The sequence below is a fragment of the Salarias fasciatus genome, chromosome 16 (genome assembly GCF_902148845.1).
Source record: "Salarias fasciatus chromosome 16, fSalaFa1.1, whole genome shotgun sequence".
Lineage (NCBI taxonomy): Eukaryota > Metazoa > Chordata > Actinopteri > Blenniiformes > Blenniidae > Salarias > Salarias fasciatus.
This window is the reverse complement of record NC_043760.1, coordinates 22,812,204-22,832,476: the sequence shown is the minus strand read 5'-3', so window position 1 is coordinate 22,832,476 and position 20,273 is coordinate 22,812,204. Positions and strand designations below refer to the sequence as shown.

The window sequence follows — 20,273 nt, the reverse complement described above, 5'->3', positions numbered from 1 at the left end:
CCTGGATGCACTGGAGAAAAAAAAAAAACGTGTGCCGCCTGTCGTGGTATCTCACCCCTCGTGTGTGCGTGCGTGCGTATGCGTGCGTGCGTGTGTGTGTGTGGTCCGTTATTTTCCGGGTTGCGCCGCTGCTGGGAGGTTTATCCTGCTGCAGCTGCCAGCTGACACTCACCGAGGAGGTGAGGTCGTGTCTCTCTCTCTCCCTCTCCCTCTCTCGGTGTCTCTCTGCCGTCAGTCCGGGACTGAGGCCGCTAACTAGCCGCATCATCATCATCATCATCATCATCCTCCTCCACATCGTCATCATCATCATCATCATGGCGGATCAAGGCGAATCCACGGCTCCGGTCCTCCACCCGCAGCCGGCGCCGGCGACCAGCTGGCCGATCACCCGGGAATCGTACGAGCTGCAGGAGGTGATCGGTGAGTACCGGGGGGGCGGCGGGCCCCGGGGCGACGGCTGACAGGCGCCCCGCGGCCGCCGATCAGCTGGGGGAGACGGCCAGGGGCCTACCGGCGTTTTCACATGCAGCAGCCTCCTGCGATGCTTTGCAATGCGGATGTTGAAAACTGGCTGAGGGAGAGATGTGCCGCGGATCAAAACTAGTCCGCCGCGCCGCGGTGGAAGTGTCACGCCGGGGACGTGCTGTGTTTGTTTTCTGTCAGAGATCCACTCCAGCGACGCGGCGCGTGGCTCAGGTCCAGTTTATTGGCTTGAAATCTCAGATGGAGCGGCTGTGTGAGAACCTCCATGTGGAGACAAGCAGGAAACGGCTTTTATCTAAACTCCTACACTTCTGGAAAGAGTGTCCGTTCTGAGAATAATGGCTTCAGTTCTGCAGTGACAGCTGCAAGGTGACATTTCCCGAAAAGTGCTGGATCACTCCCGTTTTAAGAGTTTCACAAGAAATTAAAACTTCTTGTCAAACTTAAAATCTAAACATAAAAGTTTTCTTTGGTTGTGTTAAATAGCTCTAGTTTGGAGGAGACAAGTTACACTACTTTAACCTTCCTGAAGTACAAACATTTAACTAAAAGTACCCATTTAACTACTAAGTCACTTCAGTTTCTTCTATAAAATACCTATAAACACATTTATTAGAAAATTGTATTGATATATGAGTAAAATAACTTTTAAAATACAAAAACTACCTATTTACAGCTGTTTTTGTAATTTTTTTTCCACCCCAACTAATTACTAGTAAAACTAAGATATGATGTTTATGTGTTGAACATAGAATTAGCATAAAAACTAATTCACTTTGGGGAGTAACTAAGCATTACTTTGTGTTTTATTCTGTATTTGCCTCCACTCATTAGTAAAAATACAGTCAAACCTTACAGATTTTTATACCAGTGAACTTGACCATGATGGTGTTTTTGTTTCACTATTAGTGCAGAAACTCCTCCATGAACTGAAGTCACACTCATTGAGGAAAAGCAGGGAGTTTGTTACACTGGAAAGTCTGGAAAAAGTAGCATTTCATTCCTGATAAAGGACTTAAAGGATTAAGACTTTGACACTAATACGATATTGATGAAGTGTTTCAGTTCAAACTCCCTCAGCAGCTTTAAACGAGCAGAGAAACGCTCACTCCTGTTTTTATGAAGCATACTTCAGCGGCTCTTGTGTGTTTATTTTAATATTGATATCACTGTAAGCTCAGTTCTGACAGTTAAAAAAAAAAAAGAAAACAAGATACTATGTAAAACAACTGGAGTAATTTCCTTCTGCGCTGCGAGGTGTTAAAGGAAGTTGTGAATATTTTTGGCAGATTTCTGCGTTGTGCAGATGAGCCGAGAGGTCGTGTCAGTAGTGATAAGAAACAGCTGCACAGCTGTGCGCCGCTGACTGTGGCGGCCGGCTCGGGCCGCCCCTCTCTGTACTCATAATCAGGTGGCGAGCAGTCGGATTTCTCGTGCATTCTACTTTTCCTTATCTGCTGCTGACGCTGTGCAGGCGCTGTGCTGTTGTGTTCCAGTGTCTCGGTGCGAACAAGCCCCCCCCCCCCCTCCAGTGGGGCCTGATTTTTACCGAGTTAACAGCTCATCATGTTGGGGGGAGTAAGAACAATAAACTTCTCGTCCAGTTGGTCTGAAGGAGGGCAGACTGAAGTGAATCCAGGATTCCTCCAGCTGTCTGTGGAGCGAGTCCCTCCTGATCCACCCCCCCCCCCTCTTATTGTTTCGTGGCTGTGATTCCAGGCAGCGGGGCCACGGCTGTGGTGCAGGCCGCCTTGTGCACCCCCAGACAGGAGCGCGTGGCCATAAAGAGAATCAACCTGGAGAAATGCCAGACCAGCATGGACGAGCTGCTGGTGAGTACGATAAATAGGGGTGATTTTCTCTGTGTCCCGTCCCCTCATGCTACGTTACTGCCGTCCCTCTGATCCATAATGTTATCGTCTCCTCGTATCTCACAACTCAGTATCCAATAATGCACTACAGATTGTAATAATGGGCAATTTTCTGTAAAGTTCTTCTTGCTGAGGAGTTCATAAATCCACCCCTGCCGGTTTCTTGCAGATTATTTAAAGAAGAGTAAGTTGCGATCAAGAGTGAAGTTTTCTGTCATTTTGTGCCAACAGAAAGAAATCCAAGCCATGAGCCAGTGCAACCATCCCAACGTCGTGACGTACTACACCTCCTTTGTCGTGAAAGATGAACTGTGGTTAGTCATGAAGCTCCTGAGCGGAGGTAAGCCTCGCCGAAATCAAGTGGCGCGCTGGGTCACTGTTAGATCAGTGACACAGTGTGTGAATTATGTAAAAACGTCAGACCAGGTTTAAATGTTTTCTCATTTTTAAGATAGGGACTAACATCTTGAGCCATTCATCCTTATAATCCTTATGTTTGAATGGGTCATAGCTTGTTTTGGAGCTGATTCGTTCCTCATTGTCTTGTGAAAAATATGTTTGTTTGTGTCTTTTCAGGCTCGATGCTGGATATAATTAAGCACACAAATAAAGAAGAAGACAAAAGTCGAGCAGCTCTGGACGAACCCATTATTGCCACTATATTAAAAGAAGTCCTTGAGGGACTGGACTATCTGCACAGAAACGGACAGATCCACAGGTAGCGTCTCTCACTGAAGGTTAAACATTCAGAAAGCATTTTGGGGGAAAAAAAAAAAAAAAATCTAAAATTGTTGAAAAGAAAGGCCGCAGCTCGCTGCTTGTCTGTACGTTTTCCTGGATTTCAAGGTCACAGAGTCAGGTTCAGACTCGGTCGGGCCCTCGGGGTAGAGGCCTGGGTGGCGGTGGGGGTCAGCTGGACTCTACGAAGAATCGATGGGAGAATCAATGCCGCTCCGCATGACTCTCGTTTGACTGCGTTTTGTTGTCCTCAGGGATGTGAAAGCTGGGAACATACTACTGGGAGAGGACGGGTCCGTACAGATCGCAGGTTCGTGCTGCTGTGTTGATGCAAACACTTCAACCTACACACACGTTTGCCTCCAGTTAATCTAGAGTAAATTTATATGTATAGTTTTTTTTTCTTTCCTCTTATTGAATCAGTCTGTCCCTGCTCTTTTTCTAACTTCATTAAAGCAGGTTAATTAACCCGTTTCTTTTCCAGTGAGGGTAAATTTCAGCCTGTTGCTTCAGTTTAAGCTTCCCCTACCACTCATACTTATTCTTCTCCTGTCACTGAATCAGGGAAGAGAATGAAAACGGCTGTTACTGATGCTAGGAAGTGTTGACGTGCTGTTCGAAGCGATGGTCGTATAATCACACCGTTTAACCCACAAAGACCGTAATCGACATGCTTTTGCTTCAGCTTTTAGAGCCGGATGCAGCCTGAATGCTTTTAGATGAATCTATTGTTTTAAAGACCTGTGATCTATAAAATGATCCGTATTAAAACATTTAAAAGAAGGTCAGACCACATCACAGCTGTGCAGGCAGACAAATGTCTCTAAAAAGTAAAAGAAACCCCGTAATGGTGCTGGAGGTTAAACCACTTCATTTTTGTTGACAGTCAGGAAGTCTCTCTGCTGTATTGAGACAGACAGCCGAGGTGTGGGCCTTCTCTAATTGCCTGAATGGAGTGTGTAATTGTTGGATGCTTTGTTTTATTAGGGATAATTGCCGGTGAAAGCAGCTCGCGGTTTGCTGACACTTCCAGTTCTTCGGTTTCGGGCGGCATGTTTCATTTTATTCACCCAGTCAGAAATTCCCGAGTTTGAAGGCTGACCCGATCGCCGCCGCAGTTCATTAGACCACTTAAACAGAGCAAAGGCACGATTAACGCCTCATTAGTGAGGGGGCATTTAGGAGAAAAGACTAACATCTGCTGTTGAAGTGACACAGAACGAATGTTCAGAGCAGCATCAACCGAGCAGTGACCCGGATGGAGGGAGGAGACAGTGTGAAACAGAGTGATGGAGAGATTAAACAAAAGGATGTCAGAATTAGAGATATCTTGAGTTAAAACAAAATGATAAAAGAGCAGGTACAGATATTTCTCTACCGTTCATCTTTTGGATCTGATAAACCAGTTTTGTTTTATTGTTGTATTCTTGATTACTCTCCTCGAATCATTTGTTAATTTTCCCTTCCTTTATCTTCCAACAGATTTTGGCGTGAGCTCGTTTCTCGCCACCGGAGGTGACATGACCAGAAACAAAGTCCGAAAGACTTTTGTGGGCACGCCCTGCTGGATGGCGCCGGAGGTGATGGAGCAGGTGAGTCAGTTTCTGTGGATCTTGTCGTTTGTCTGAGCGCGCTTGATGCCGAGTCACGTCTTCATCCGTAAATCCACGTCTGCAGGTTCGAGGCTACGACTTCAAAGCAGATATTTGGAGTTTTGGGATCACGGCCATCGAGCTGGCGACGGGCTCCGCGCCCTACCACCGCTACCCCCCCATGAAAGTGAGTCACGTCGTTCAAACTGTGTTCTTCTGATTCTGCCTCGTTCCGTGGTTAACGGCGTTCTCTCCCCTCAGGTTTTAATGCTCACCCTACAGAACGATCCTCCCACCCTGGAGACGGGCGTCGAGGACAAGGAGCTGCTGAAAAAATACGGCAAATCATTTAGGAAGCTAATAACTATGTGCCTTCAGAAGGATCCTGCCAAGAGGTGAAAAAACCTGATCAGATTCTCATTGAACTTCCAGCGAGTTCTTTGTTCTGATGTTTTCTCGGTACACTCTGCTTTTTTTTAATTTATAGGCCTGCAGCCGCAGAGCTTTTGAAGTGCAAATTCTTCCAAAAGGCCAAGGTACTTCTTCTTTTTTCTTTTTTTCTCATCTGAAATACTTGGCTCGCCGTCTTTGTTTGCTTTTGTTGTGGATGTTATGCTTCTGGCCTCGCGCCACCTCCACCTCTCACTGCGCATGTTTAATGCTTTTTGTTAGTTCACGGTGATGAAATATCAAACAACCTCCAGCACGAAAAAAGGCCACAAAGATTCGTTTCTTTTTATATATCAATTAGAAGTATTGACAATTAAAAAAAAACTCAAGAACAACTGGAAGTTTTGTGTATTTGCTCCATTCTGTTTAATAACTACATCATGATGTATTTGTCTTCATTTGTCCTTCAGAACAAAGAATATCTGGTCGAAAAGCTTTTGTGTCGCGCACCAAAGATTTCCCAGCGAGCGAAGAAGGTATGTTGACATAAACATCCCCTGTAAAATAACTCGCCTATTGACTAAACATGGGCCAAATTATGGCGGAGAGCAGGGACCGACTGAAGTGTCTCCCTCTCCGCCGGGGCGTTGCATTTACAGTCAACACCAGAAACGCTCTCCCACTTTTCCTCAGCACCTCCGACACTTTGTGCCCCCACCCCCCTTGTGTAGATTATGTAAAAATATGGGCCGCCGTGACACGAGAGTCAAGCGGGATGCTGGCTGCGTCAGTGGCCCCTCTGTGTGTGTGTGTGTGTCACATGAAAGGAAAACACGACTAAATGAAGTGTTAACGTGAAGAGGGAGAGAGGAGGACACTGCCTGCTGTGAGGAAGTGCAGCTTTCAGGCACAGCAGATATGGGGAGTAGGGGGGGATGGGGGGGGGGGGGGGGGGCGCTGCCGGGAGGCGGAGGGGTGGAAATTCACTGACATGGTTCGTCCTAAATGGAGGACATAGTAAACAGCCCCGCCGTGGCTCTGTGTGACGTTCTAATTACGCACAAGCAGAGCAGGGTGTCAATAGAGAGGGGGGGGGGGGGGCTGCAGGCAGGTAGCAGTCACAACACAGAACAGAAAGATACTTAGAGCTGAAGAGACAGGATACTGAGCTCCGTGAGTCCACTTTCTGATTCAGATTATCCCAGATTAGATCTTAAGCGGGGGAGCTGTATTTGGGACTGGCGTAGCGTGCTGATGAGAGCTGATTGAATCAAATTATATCACGTTTCAAAGCACCTTTTTTAGAAAAGAGAGTCCACACACTGTGGAGCCACAATTAGTGAGTACTTATGTCATGAATACACCGACTGTACGTTTTTCTGTGTGGAGTCCTGTGTAAGGAGAAAAATGCTCTGTAAAAAAAAAAAACCAGTTCGATTCTGCCCGTGGCCTCAGAGGAGAAAGTGTGTGAGCTGCAGGTCTGGTGTCCTTGTCGCTTTGTGCTGATTTGACCTACAGACTCATCTACATCATGAACTCAGCAACATTCCCCAAAGCTTTGCAGAGACAAGCAATACTGCAGAAACGCTGCCGTCCCAGGATGTTATGACCTCTTCACACCCGGCCGGCGGCGGCCTCGCTTCTCTCAACTTCTTGTATAATAATTACATCCAAACCCTGGAGTTGCACCTCGCCGCTGTAAACAGCTGCATTAACTCCCTCGACCTCGCTGTATTATTCCCCCCACCAGCCCTGTTTGTACTTTTTATTTCTAGGTGTTCTTCCTTCTGCTGTCTTGTCCTTTCCTGTGTTTCGTAGTCATGCGATTCTGCTCCCTGGAAACAAGACACACAGCCAGGAATCTTGAAAAAGAGCTTTAAAAAAAAAAAAAAAAAAGGGATCTGGCTTCTGCTCCGACATTCCCCTGTGCATGAAAAGGAGATGGCAGATTCTCTCACCAATAAAGTCATTTTTTATATGAAGGCTTCATCTAATGAATGGAAGGAGGAAGTCTGAATTAAAGTGGGTAATGAGGAATAAAGGAAATTGCTTTGGGGTTCTAACAAACAGGGTTTTGTTCTGGCTTGAGGTTTTTTTTTTTTCTGTCTCGAATATCAATCTAAAAAAACCCCATCAGATTGGAGCCACCAGCAGAGGGCAGCCTGTCTCTCCAAATAAAGCACAATGAGGAGAAAATTGCAGGTTTTTTTATGTAGAAAGATTAAGTATTGGTGACTTACAACCAGTCTGGCTTTGAATTATTGATTTTCTATGTAATAAGAAGTGGCAAATTAGAAAAGGATTTTTACTGAGTTCAAAATGAATGGTCCGGTGCACAAACGGTGAGCTGGAATTGGAATACTGATTGAGTTCTGCTTGGATGCTTTCTCAAGCCTCATATCAAAAAGGGAGGCAGTGTAGCAGAATGTGCCGCAGCTCCAGACTCTTAATAAAACCAACACTTCCCCATGCTGGGCTCGTCAGGTTTCGCTCAAATGTATGCCCCCCTACATGTGTGGTGTTGTGGTTGTGAGAGGTGTGTGTGTATGTGTGTGTGTGTTTTGTGTTTTCATGTGAGTGGGTGTCAGTCAGGCAGTCATGTGTGGCCTCTGAGAGCATTGATCTGTGTCTGTTTTGCTCAAGGATCCCGAGCAGAACTGGGGGAGCCTTGATTCAGTGTCAGGTTTGGAAAATAAACCTGACGCCAGCAGAAGGGTAGTGCTTCTTTAACTTTCACTGGTCTAGAGCAGGGGGGGTTGGCCTGACCCTCTTACTAGTGGCTTGAAGTTGTGTGTGTGTGTGTGTGTGTGTTCTGTAACAATTGGCGCTCCCACCTTATCTCACAATGCTGGATTCGGCGCGTTTTTGCTTCACTTACAAGTTTTTTCTGTGGAACTGCAGCAAATGACAGGCTTTACCAAACCTGCTGTTTTATTGCCGCTGCTTTTTAACCATGTTTATGTCACACTGGACTCGATATTTTTTAGTTTTTACGGCTTTTTTGGCGACTGATGCTTTACAGAAGGCTTTAAACTGAAGGTGTGGAAGTACAGTGGAATTCTGGGTAAAGGTGATGCAGCCGGGAATGATCCTGTGGGCATTAAAGCAGCTGGATGTGTGACGTGTGACGGTTCCAGGTGAGGAGGGTCCCGGGCTCCAGCGGCCACCTGCACAAAACGGAAGACGGGGACTGGGAGTGGAGCGACGACGAGCTGGACGAGGGCAGCGAGGAGGGCAAGGCGGCGGTGAACCAGGGCAGGGTAGGTGAGACTCCACCACACACACACTGCCCCCCCCGTCTGCACGTAAACTCAAAAATCAGAGTTTTGAAGGTGTTGCATGTCATGTTTAACCAGATCACACCGTTATGCAACTTTTCCCCCCCTGTCTTTGACTCTGTGCCTCCCCTCCCGCTCTGATTGGTGGGTCTTTTTTTTTTTTTTTTTTTGGGATAGCAGATGGCTCATCTCTGAGAGAGTCTGTCGCGAGGTCGCTTTAATGAGCTGGAAGGATCCGAGGCAGGAGAAAGTAGACAACTATGATCAAAGAGCTCTTTGATAAAGACACCTAAGCTTTAATGCTGCATGCAATAAATATTACTCTCCCAACTGTGGTGATTTAGATAAGTTATGCTGATAGTACTTCTCTACAAGGATGTGATTTTACTTATTGATCTCAAGCTTCTTAGTTTTTTTTCTCTCAACTGTATTTTTTTAATAAAAAAAAAAAATGAAAGAGTGTGTGAACGGAGTAGCAGAGGATTTTACATGCAGTATATGTATAAAAATGGGAAAAAAAATCAATGAACAAGTGGTTTAAAAGAGAGAAGATGTGATCATTTATGTATTCCCTGTGTCTGAACCTTTAAATGTGTTTGATTTTTTCCCTCCAGTCACGAAGGGTCAGAGATGAGGCCAAAGATGTAAGTTAGTCCAAACTCTCATACACTTATTTCGACATGAAATCAAAGAATTAGTTTTCTTTTCAATTAATTTGGTAATGAGATAAATATTATGTTTCCTTTCTGTTGCTGATTAATGTGATAATTTGGTAAAGAGATCAACTTAGCAGCTCCTGCTGATGTTTAAGTCTTTCATGAATCTTTTTCTCAGTTTTCACACTTTCCTTCACTTCCTTTAAAACATGCAGGAGTTTGTTTCTAACAAATAGCTCCTCATCGGCTACTTTGAAACGATTTCCCTCTGTTTTTCCTCTATGAGATGAGCTCTGATTTGATATTTACCAAGGATGTAATAGCATTTGCACAATTATCCACCTCTGATTCTGTTCCTCCTAGAATGAGGAGAATGCCAACAATGTCCCTATTGAAGGCTTGTCTATTCAGCATCCCCAGGTGAGGGATTCAGCGGCGCCGCTAATTTGTCATGATTCAATGACCTTGATGCCACCGTGATTGTCTGCGCGCGTGTGTGTGTGTGCGTTTGCGTACGTCTCTGTCTGTGCACATGTTTCTGGGTGTGTGTGTGTGTGTGTGTGTGTGTGTGTGTGTGTGTGTGTGTGTGTGTGTCTCCAGGAGAGATGCTCTCAGCAGTAATAACTCAGAGTAAATGGCTGGCTGCCTGACAGTGCCAGCTCACTGACTGGGTGTATCTCATCTGAAGACTCGCTGCCATTGTAACCCATTTTCTGAGGCTATTGTCGTTTTTGAAAATGAGCCCGAGCAGTTTTGAGGTGTCGTCTTGTGTCCCAGTCAGGAATTAACTCTGACAGCTACTCAGCAGCCATTTCTTATCCATAATATCCATTCTTCGCCACATAAAGAAGGCATTTGTAATCTGGTATTGATGATAGCCATAGTCCCCCCCCCCCCCACCCCACAATGCACCTTCATGTATTGTTCCTCTTCTTTCCTCTCACGACTTTCCCCTGCAGCTGCAATAACACACATTTTTCAGCACTGCCTCCACCGTGTCTGGTTTAGTCTGAATAAATGTTCACTTTACAGCTGATAAGACTCAGATTTATGTGGGAATAACGGTGTGTGTTTGAATGTGAAGCCGATGTTTTGTCGCGCAGGTTGAGCCGTATGAGGATGCGCCCCTCATCCCAGGCGCCGTCAACATGGTCCTGCGGCTGAGGTGAGACCAGAGTGCGTTTCTTTTCCCATTTCGGACACGGGTGATGGCACGAGGAAACTTTTACTCCACAGATTCAGACTCACGTTGTCGTCGTGATGTTCTAACTAAATTTAGCACAACAAATTTTAGGTAGCTGCCTAATTACCTTGGTTGTATTCAGTTTTTTTTTTTTTCTTCTGTTTGCTTCGCTTGGAATACAAACACACAGACACCAAATTACAGCGGGGAGATGCAGCAGCAGACAGCCAATTGTGCCTTTTTGGACAGAGGAGCCCGCCTGCAGCTCCCCGACGAGCCGGGTGCCGAGCACACTTTTGCTTGAACAGACATCTGAAGGTTCCCCCTCCAGGCATCGCGCGCGGCAGAGAAAGCCATTTTATTCTCTGCAATTACTGACAAAACAGCGGCGCGGCTGTAACAGGTGGCATCTGACTGTTTACTGGCGAGGAGTCGTTACGCCGAGCCGCTGATGAAAACAAATCCAACGGCGCTCTCGCGGCCTTCTGCTGGTCCTCAGCCTCTGTTTATTTGCAAGTTCTGTGATGCACTATCTGCGGATGTGATCTGGGACTTGACGGCCGCAGCCTCTGTGGCGGCGCGCGTCCCGGGCAGGGCCGTCGTAACGCGTCACGGCGGAGTCGCAATTAATTCCCAGGCAGAAGCTTATTCACTGCGTTTAGCATCGCGGTGACATTTGGCTGTCGGGTCGTCGGGGTTTGTCAGACGTGTGATGGATGTCCTCTTAGATCCGAGTCCCAAAGCTGCATTTTTAAAAAAAAAAATGTATTTATTTATCTAAATCTGGGAAAGGCACATGTTCAGAAAGCAATTTTCTTCTCAACATGCTCATCTTTTGAAAGCGTTTTCTATATTCGTCAATACTTCAATCCATCACAACAACAAAAAAAAAAAACACTTTGCAGAACATCTTAAATTTAACTCGGCTGAAGAATATAGGAAACCCGTCGAACTGACAAATAGCATCGAGCTGCTCTTCAAATGTTTCTGTCAGGAGTCGTGAAAGCAGCCGCGACTCCGGCTTCCAGCGAAGCGTTGGAGTGTTTGACTCGGTGTTAGTTCAGTCTGCTTTCAGAATCCACGTCTGACTGAAAATGCATCTGACTTTTGTTTGCTGTGGAGAAGATTTCATCTGGCGAGCCTCAAAGTGAATCGGTTTAATAAGACGAGAGGCTTCGTTCTGGGGTCGGAAGAGGAGCAGATATTTATGGTGAACTGCGTGAAAACCAAAGAAGTCTTTTCTGTAATAATTATGCTGATTGAACAACGATGACATAATTTTTACTTGTGTTTTGAAATATTTCTCTATTAAACTTAGCAGCTTTAATGTGAAGATAAACTGTGGTTTTACTCTTTAAAGAGAAAACTCAGTAATGAGGGCGACTCTTCAATTAAAAACTCAGATTATTATATGAAGAATTTATTTTAGAAAAAAAAAACAAAAACAAACCAAGATGTTTGTGACAACTTTCAGATTTAAATGTCGTGACTGTATGAAAGCAACTGAGGGACTAAAGTAAACAGCTAATTGGTCTCCTCTCCGCTGAGAAGAGAGCTGGATCTGATTAACATGAGTTTATGATAATATGATCTCCACAGCAGCAGCAGCAGCAGCAGCAGCACAAGCATGATTGGATTATTTTCAACATTTTGTTTGAAACTTGCACATCTCAGTTTTTTTTTTTTTTTTTATCCAGAGGCATCCAGAACTCTGGAGAGTCGCGGTGTCAGCGGTTTAGGGAGGAGACGCCTGCCTGCAAATGATGCCCAAACTCTTGGCGCAATGTCACTGGAGCTTAAGTAGCCAAAATAGGACAGATGCAAATTGATTTCACTGAGCTGTTTAGTCAGGAGGTGACATTTCCCTGTGTTTTCTAAAGCCTCTTGTTCATGAAGCATAGCAGGAAGTCGAAGAATGTCAGCTTAGCAATTTAGGAGAGATTTTCTCCCTGTGTGTGTGTACGTGCGCGCGCGCGTGTGCGTGATAAAAAAATAGGACATTACTTTCATCCTGCTCTGTATGCGGAAGAACTACAGACTCATTTACTTGACGTATTTCTCTTAGTTTGTTCTTTTATTGCTGCAACATGATTTTCCCCAAAGTGATACTTTCTCTTTTAGCATTTAAACACATTCCAAGGTCTAAAGTTACCAAAGAGAGAGAGATTTCACATCCATTAGCGTCAAGTCATTCATGAACCGACTGAGCTGCAGGAGCTTCACCTCAGAACGGAGCAGAGCCGGTCTGACGCAGGTGTGTTGGTCTTTAAATCGACGCATTGTGGACCAAAAAGCTGTGAATGAAGCGAACGCAGACCGTAGAGGAGGACTCCCCGCCGCTGAGCTCACTCCCTCCTGTGTTTCCTGAGCTGTCAGGTAGCGCCGGCAAGAGGAAATAAATAAATATGCGGTGTTTTGCATTTAGTCCGGCACTCGGCGTTCTTGTTACACTTATGTTCTCGGAGTTTTTGTCACAACAGCGAGAGCGGGTTTGACGTATTTTCCAGTGTTAAATATGTCAGTGTGAGTGCAAAACAAACAGAGTGCAGACTTTTCTCTTTTCTTTTTTTCAGCCTGAGCTGAACAAGAACGCTGAACACTGGTTAAGAGTGTGAAGCAACCGTTTAACCAGACAGCAACAAAAAAACCCCAAAACACTGGAAACAAGACTCCACAAGTTATCGGTTTTCTTTTCATAGTGATGCACTCATGTAGAGAGTACCAGTTAAGGATTATTTAGTCAATAAATAAAGCAGTGAAACACTCCAGAAGTGTTTTTTTATTTTTGTGTTCAGAAGAAGAACTGGCTCTCGCGCTTGATGAATGCCATAAAACAATTATTGAATCTGCTTTCAGTTCTCTGCCTTTGGGCTATAACTTTGATATTTCTCTCTCTCTCTCCCCGTCTAACATTGGTGTTTGCATTCAATTAAAATAAAAGAGAGATTATATAACGAACAGTCAGCTTTCACACCGCGGGGCGTTTGTTGGCTTTGGCGTAGCGAACAACATGTTTAGCATTTCCTCATCAGAAATACTCCAGTAACCTCTGACAAACCCTGGGAAACATTTTAATGAACTGAACCAGGCGCTGTTGTCTTTATTATGTCGATCTGTCTTAAATAAACTTGTTCTTCCTTTTGGAAGAAAATCAGTCGTTCTCCATTATCGCTACACTTTATTTCTATATATCTTTTACTGATTTTACTTTTGAGCGTTGGAATCATGAAACCTTCAGAGGCGTATAGTTCAGAAGGTCTGCTGTATGTTTCTGATCCCGGTGCGGCTTTCTGCAGAGAGGCGGACTTTATCTGGGCAGGGTTATGATCCGTCTGACGTGCATGTTGCCTCATCAGCTTTGGCGAAGAGCACCGAGAGGTTTTTTTTTTTTTTTAAAGTTGTTGTTTTTCACATCCATCTGCTCCACTTTTTTTTTTCTTATTTTACTGCAACAAAATAAATTTCTAAAATGAAAAAATAGTCAAGTTGACACAAAGTGATAGTAAATCCTGACTTCCACTTTCATTTCTATGGTCTTGCAGCAAACAGACTTGCAACAAATACGTCTTTGGTTGTGTACTCGCTGGGATGTAACTCAATATATCTCATCTGAAATGAGGGCCGAGTGCCGAGCAGGTGATTTATGCTCCTTGACTGCGAACCAGATGAATCTCCTCCTCCCAGCAGGTGTTGTTGTTTTTTTTGCCGGCGTAGTTTGATCCACAGAGCATCTTCCTCCCGACACAAACTCGCGTGAGAGACGGATTCCCGATGCAAACGAACGCCGCAAAAGGCGCTGACGGGAAGGCCGCGCTTGTCTGTGAAGCGAAACTAGCAGGATGCACGCCGGCGTCTCGCTGCATGTTTCCTTTGCAGTTGTCAACCGAGGTTATTCTCTACAGGAAGTTTCACCCAAAACATTATCATACTTCCTCTCTTTCATACAGTAGGTCTCAGTGGATGCGGCGGTAGAGGAGCTGTTGCTTTCATCCTGCTCTGTATGTGGAAAACTACAGACTCTCCTTAGTTTGTTCTCCCTACTTTATAAATCACTGACTTGAACATAATATCAATGTGTTCCGAGGCACGTGGGAACGACATGGGCTGAACCCGGAGCTCCCGAGCTAATGGTATTTATACACTCCGCTTCCAGACGTTTTGATCTACTGTTGTTTTCATAGCTGTCGCACAGAGATAGACTCAGCCTTCAAATGAGGCTATTTTCACCTTGGTGACACAGAAGAGTGTGTGAGAGACTGCGTCACTGAGTAACAGAGCAAAGACACACACACACACACACACACACACGCCCGTCAGGTCCAGTTTGCTGCTCTGACCTCTTAAGAACATCCCACTTCTTCCCGAGGAGTTTCTTAGCTATTAGCAATCGGATATGATTGAAATCCAGAAAGAGAAAGGAGCGTGTTGGAGAGGTGCGGGTGTGTTGCTGGTCTCCAGAAACTCTGCCGGGTGTGTGTGAAAAGCCTTGAACCGTCTCTCATCATCATCATCATCATCATCGTCGTCATCATCATCTCGTAGTTCTCCACAGAGGTCATGTCCTCGCTCCATTTATTTAAAAAGAGCGAGCAGAAATGTCAATCTCACCGTTCACTAGAGCAGTCACACACACTCATCTTTTCACACACTCTCATCTTTTTTTTATTTTCCAGGAACTCCAAAAAAGAGCTGAATGACATCCGGTTTGAATTCACTCCTGGGCGAGGTAAGAGCCGGAATGAGTCCAGAACATTCATGATAGCATCTACACACAGCGTGTGTGTGTGTGTGTAATGTGTAATGGGTAATGGCCCTGTGCTCTGGAAAGCATCTAATTCAGCACATAACACAATTACCTGCTGACTGGAATGTTGTTATTTTTCATCTCCCTCCCACACCAGACACCGCCGACGGCGTTTCCCAGGAGCTGTTCTCCGCCGGTCTGGTCAGCGGCCACGATGTCGTCGTCGGTAATGTTTTTTCCCTCTTTATTCTAGAAAAACGTGCCGAGATATAACAGGTAATTTACAATACACCGTTACTGTTAAAACATGAAGGCTTTGCTATGAAAGCTATTATAAGAGATGGATTTATGTCATTTGGGAAACGCACAGGGCTGGAAACAAGAAAGAATGAGAGCTGATGATGAGTTTAGACTGATTCCTGCTTCGCTCCAAAGCAGGGGTGTTCAACATATCACCTGCGGCCCAGAACTGGCCAGGCAGAGGGTCTGTCTGGCCAGTTCTTTAAAGGATAAAGGAGCTTTCTTAGAAATGAAATGTCATGCTTTTTTTTTTTTTTCTCAGTAATTCATTGTAGTTTTCCCTCCTTCACCTTTCCCCATACAGTTGCTGCGAACCTTCAGAAGATTGTAGACGACCCAATCACCTACAAAGTGTTGACCTTCAAGCTGGTGAGTTTGTGTGTGATTGATGATCGACGACAGCTGGCCGGCGTTTTGTCGTGCCAGACGGCGTCCGGCCGCAGACGGCCCGCCGACGAAAGGTTTGGTGAGGAATGTTGGGCACCGGAGAGATTAAGAACGCCAGAGAGAAATAGCTTCAGCATGAATCAACTTCACTTTTTTTTTTAAAGATTTTTCAGACTCTGACACACCGAGAAATTATTCCCACAGAAGTGAGGGAGACACATCAGGACCACACAGACCTAAAAATATGAAACAACATGTTTTTTTTTAATTTAAGAAGAACTTATAGCATATGAAATATGATAATATAAAAGTGTAATAAAAACTACAGGGATTTCCTTTCAGTTGTTTTTAATAATTTGTCCAGTTTTGAGCTGCTGCTCTGTGGATGACAGCAGGAAGTGAAACACGCCGTTTCCCACATCCTGATTCGATTCCTTTAATCAAGTCCAGTTCAGCAGTGATTTTCGTGTCCTGCTGTGTTTTCATAACAAACCGCGCAGATTACAAATGGCTGAAATATCAACATGCACAGCACAGTTTCTATTTGAATGTGTCGAATATACAGAAAGGGTTTTTTTTTGTTTTGTTTGTGCTGTAGCGAGGAATAACAGCATTTTGACTTGTTAAAAAAGTGCAATAGGTCAGACACAATTTCCCCCCCAGACACGATTCTCTCTCAGCAGCGGCAGCGCTTTCCTTTCTGCTGCTTCGACACAAAGATTCAATCTGCTAAATCGTAATTGGAACTGCTGGTTACAGTTTGTTTATTTGCGCTCGGCAGAGTTCACCTGAAGGTCACTCACTTTGAGGAGGGTGATGATCATTTTGGTGAAACAGAGCTCCGTGACGATTAGACGGTGGTAACAACACAGTAATAACATAGTAATAACATAGTAATAACATGGTAATAACGGATTTCACACGCAGAGTGACCTTTCGGCCATGTTTGCCTCGCCAGCAGCCAGAAGTGTTGCAGGTGGACGAACCTCCGGAGAGCGAAGGCCGAGTCGGACACGTCACGTAGATATATGGACACGCTTCCTGTTTCCATATGGTGACTGTGCTCCACTGCAGGTCGTGTAAAAAAAAAAAAAGAAAAAAAAAAAGAAAAAAAAATCCTCACTCCGGCTCAACTGTGCCTTTCTAAATGAAGAGTTACGAGGGCGGTGTCACAAAACCCAGGCGGGGAGAATAATTACCCTCACGAGGGGAACAATTCATAACACTTTACGCAGAGGATTTATGGTGTGGGTGGCACTGCGGCGGTTTTATGACCGAACTGAACAAGAGATCACTGCAAACTGTGAGCTCAGGAAAACCGACTTCTAATAAAAGTATCTGCATGATGATTGGACGGCTGCGGAGCTCCTGGACCCCCAGAGGAGAAGGGAGAGACTCTCACAGATGAGGGGTGGATTGGTGGGCGGCAGGTGGTCTGATGGAGTCGGGTCCTGCATTCAGACACAGCGTTTAGTTCAGGAAATCTGAATGAAATTGGGAAAATTAAAATCTGTAATCTGTATTTAATTCAATCACGAGACAGCAGGAATCTATCACGCCGCTCCGCACTTCACCAGCTTCTTGTAGTTTCTTGTACCTCTTTTGTTTCATTACCCAAAACTAAAACACTGTCTGATTCATTTTTAACAGTGAGACTCCAGGAATGTACTGAATTCCTCTTTTGTTTGCACATTCAGAGAGAGATTCACTGCTTCGAATGAGTTGTTGGTCCAACACTTGCCAGGAAACCTCGATACGACTAATGAATACTATTATTGTTCCAAGTTCGTTTTGCAAATTAGCTACAGTTCGGCTATCATACCTCACTGACAGTCTTGTTTCCAGACAGTTTATTCCTTTAATTCTTTTGAACCAGAGCCAAAGTAGTTAGAACTTCGTTCGTTTGAGTTTTTTTTTCTCTCCCTCCTTTCTCCTTTTGAAATCCAACAGTCTATTTGAATGGTGTAAAGTGCATCAGGACGTCCGCACATTAGTGGATTTGGGCTCTTTAAATTCCACTTCTGTCATGTTTTCGGCAAATAGTGAACTTTCTATCAATATTCAAAGAATGAATCCATTCTGAGTGTTTTTTGCGTTCTCAGGGCTCACGTTCAGTCTGAACTTGTTCACTGAGACTTTTCCTCTATTGATCATTGACCCCCCCCCCCCCCCCCCCCCCCCCCCCCCACCAGGCCTCCGGCTGCGATGAATCGGAGATCCCGGACGAGGTGAAGCTGATCGGCTTCGCCCAGCTGAGCGTCAGCTGATGTCCTCTTCACTCCCGCAGCAGGTGAGACGGGGGCGTCAGTTCAGGGCAGACACACTGAGGAGCACACCTCCACCTCCTGCAATACCCCCCCCACCACTGCCCCCCTCCCCCAACTGCCCCTCCGCCCACCCCCTGCTCCTCCCCTTCCACCCTCCTGGAGGCTGAGCCCTGCCACCGCCCTGACCTGCACCTCCGTAGTGCCGACCCCCCCCCCGCTCACTGCCCCCCCCCCCCCCCACCACCACCACCACCACCACGACCCCCGACCCTTAACTTTAATGACATTCCACCGCCCAGCGCACAGACCAGGATCCAGAGACTCCCTGGAGCCTAAAAGACGTACTCAGGTGGAGACAGAGGGTGTTCTAACATGTAGCTGCGAATGTTTTTATTTATTTATTTCTTATGTTCTTTTTTTTTTTTTTTTTTTTTTTTTTTTTTTAATTTTACGTCACATTACCTCTGTGTTCAGCAAAGCTCTCATTATTATTTATTGGAACGAGAAGGTATTTTCTTTTCTCCTGTTTTTTTTTTTCCCCTCTCACGCTGTTTTGTTGCCACAATGAAAACACACTTGCTTTGACTCGCGTCTCACGAAGCCACTCGTCTGGGACGTTTCCCCGAAGCTCTGTGTCACAACCTAAGATTTAGTTCATTTCTGGGGGGAAAAAAAATTTGAAAAAAGCACATTTTCATAATAACATAATGAATGTCGAGGAGGAGAATGAACTGTTTCCGTGTCGAGACCCGTTTCACATGAACAACAATAGAACCGTTTGCTTGAGTGTGCAGAGTAAAAAAAAAACAAAAAAAACAAAAAACTCGAGACCTGGATGCTACTGTGTATAATTTGCTGCTCTCGACAGTGTTACTGCTTCTAAAATGCTAGAGGTGCCTTGTTCATTTTTCTGTGCCTAAGAAAGTAATCAAAGAGTTGAGACGACCACACCGAGCGCACAGCCTGCTGATCGCCATTTCACCCACGTATTACTCCAGCGAAGCCACAATTCCAGTGAAGTGAGTTTAACTTGACAAGGCGGGCTGAAAAAAAAAAATTGCACTTTTGGGCTGAGTGTGTGCCCCTCCTCCTCCAACCCCCCCCCCCCCCCCCCTCCTCCACCCGTAACCCCACCCTCACCCCCCGACAAGCGAATGCTCCGCCCATGAAGACATGTTAATGTATACGTGCGTTACGTAACCGAGCCCCGCAGCGGCAGTTATTTGACGCCGGGCTCGTCCGCAGGACCACGACACTTTGATTTCCAAGCTCTGTCTTGCTGCACTACAAAAAAAAAAAAAACAACTTTACGTTCCCAAATATGTAGTAGCTCCATAAACGATGTACTGTACGACGGCAACAACGCATCCCAGAACGAAACCAAACGGCAACTACTGAAAGGGTGACGAGCCATTTGTTTGTCCAAAATAAAAAATAAAAAATAAAAAAGAAGTCCAGTAGCGCAAAATTATTTTAGGTATTGAGGTGGTAAATAAATATTAACTTCTTCTAAATTCTTTATTTTATGAAGTAATTTATTGTGTTTTCTATGTACAGTATGTGAACCATTTCAGCGTATTATTCCTGTTTCCTCTCTGTAATCAGCTGATGTCAAATTTCTGAAGAGGAGCATAAATAAAAAGATTAATATTATTAAAAAAAAAAAAATAACTGTGTATGAGTTCATTTCATAAAGTGCATGGTTGTAACTGGGTTTATGTCTCATCCTTTTCTCACTGCTTACATGGTAATGATGCACTGAATATGGTAAAGACAAAAAAAAAAAAGAGCCAACAAGTAAAAGCGATAGTATAATTTTAATTATTCAAGTATTTGTTTTTTAATATAAAAAACATACAATATATAACAACACCCCCTTGTGGGATAGATGCTTTCACAGTAAATGTCACATTAGCTTATAATACTACAAAATGTCGGGGGGGGGGGGGGACAAAAAGAGAAAAGAAGTTGGCCACAAAAGCCACATTTTTCTGAGAACTAAACATTTTTCGGGACACCAGTAGCAGTGTTTCCATAATCACCGATATGCCAGATACAGTATGAGAATACATCCAGTCTGCGATGGTCTCGGCTGCGATTCAAGCTGCACAACATGATGCGGCGTTTTCTCTTGATATGTGGAGGAGCTGATGAGCTGAAATGGCTCCTGATGCACGGCGTACATAACCAGGAGTGGCAGCTGCAGTAATGAGAAGCTGCTAGCTGAGACGCATAATTACCTCAAGTATGAAAATGTCAAAGAGGAAAAACAACAAAATGTATTTAAAATAAATAAAATAAAAAAGAAACGCTACATAGATTTTTTTCTCTCGGAGAGAAGAGGCAGTGAAATGACGACGACGTGTAAACAAACACAAGAG

At 44.8% G+C, this 20,273-nt stretch overlaps 1 protein-coding gene across 1 annotated transcript; it reads left to right on the top strand.

Annotated features, from left to right (window-relative positions):
• The first annotated feature begins 102 nt into the window (after nt 1-102).
• stk39 (serine threonine kinase 39) lies at nt 103-19,524 on the top strand. The gene is made up of 18 exons (XM_030111883.1): nt 103-423; nt 2,206-2,318; nt 2,589-2,697; nt 2,934-3,075; nt 3,350-3,405; nt 4,578-4,687; nt 4,773-4,874; nt 4,949-5,082; nt 5,175-5,223; nt 5,548-5,613; nt 8,215-8,337; nt 8,970-8,999; nt 9,375-9,431; nt 10,115-10,176; nt 14,868-14,920; nt 15,096-15,164; nt 15,543-15,607; nt 17,818-19,524. The coding sequence occupies exons 1-18, from the start codon at nt 318-320 to the stop codon at nt 17,890-17,892; spliced, it is 1,521 nt and encodes a 506-aa protein (XP_029967743.1). The 5' UTR covers nt 103-317; the 3' UTR covers nt 17,893-19,524.
• Nucleotides 19,525-20,273: the final 749 nt, after the last annotated feature.

What these genes read in the sequence shown, in the direction of transcription:
- stk39 (XM_030111883.1), top strand. Translation starts at nt 318, where the DNA reads ATGGCGGATCAAGGCGAATCCACGGCTCCGGTCCTCCACCCGCAGCCG. An exon ending in CCAGCATGGACGAGCTGCTG is followed by an intron (nt 2,319 to 2,588) that starts GTGAGTACGATA and finishes TTGTGCCAACAG; the next exon opens with AAAGAAATCCAAGCCATGAG. An exon ending in TCAGAGATGAGGCCAAAGAT is followed by an intron (nt 9,000 to 9,374) that starts GTAAGTTAGTCC and finishes TGTTCCTCCTAG; the next exon opens with AATGAGGAGAATGCCAACAA.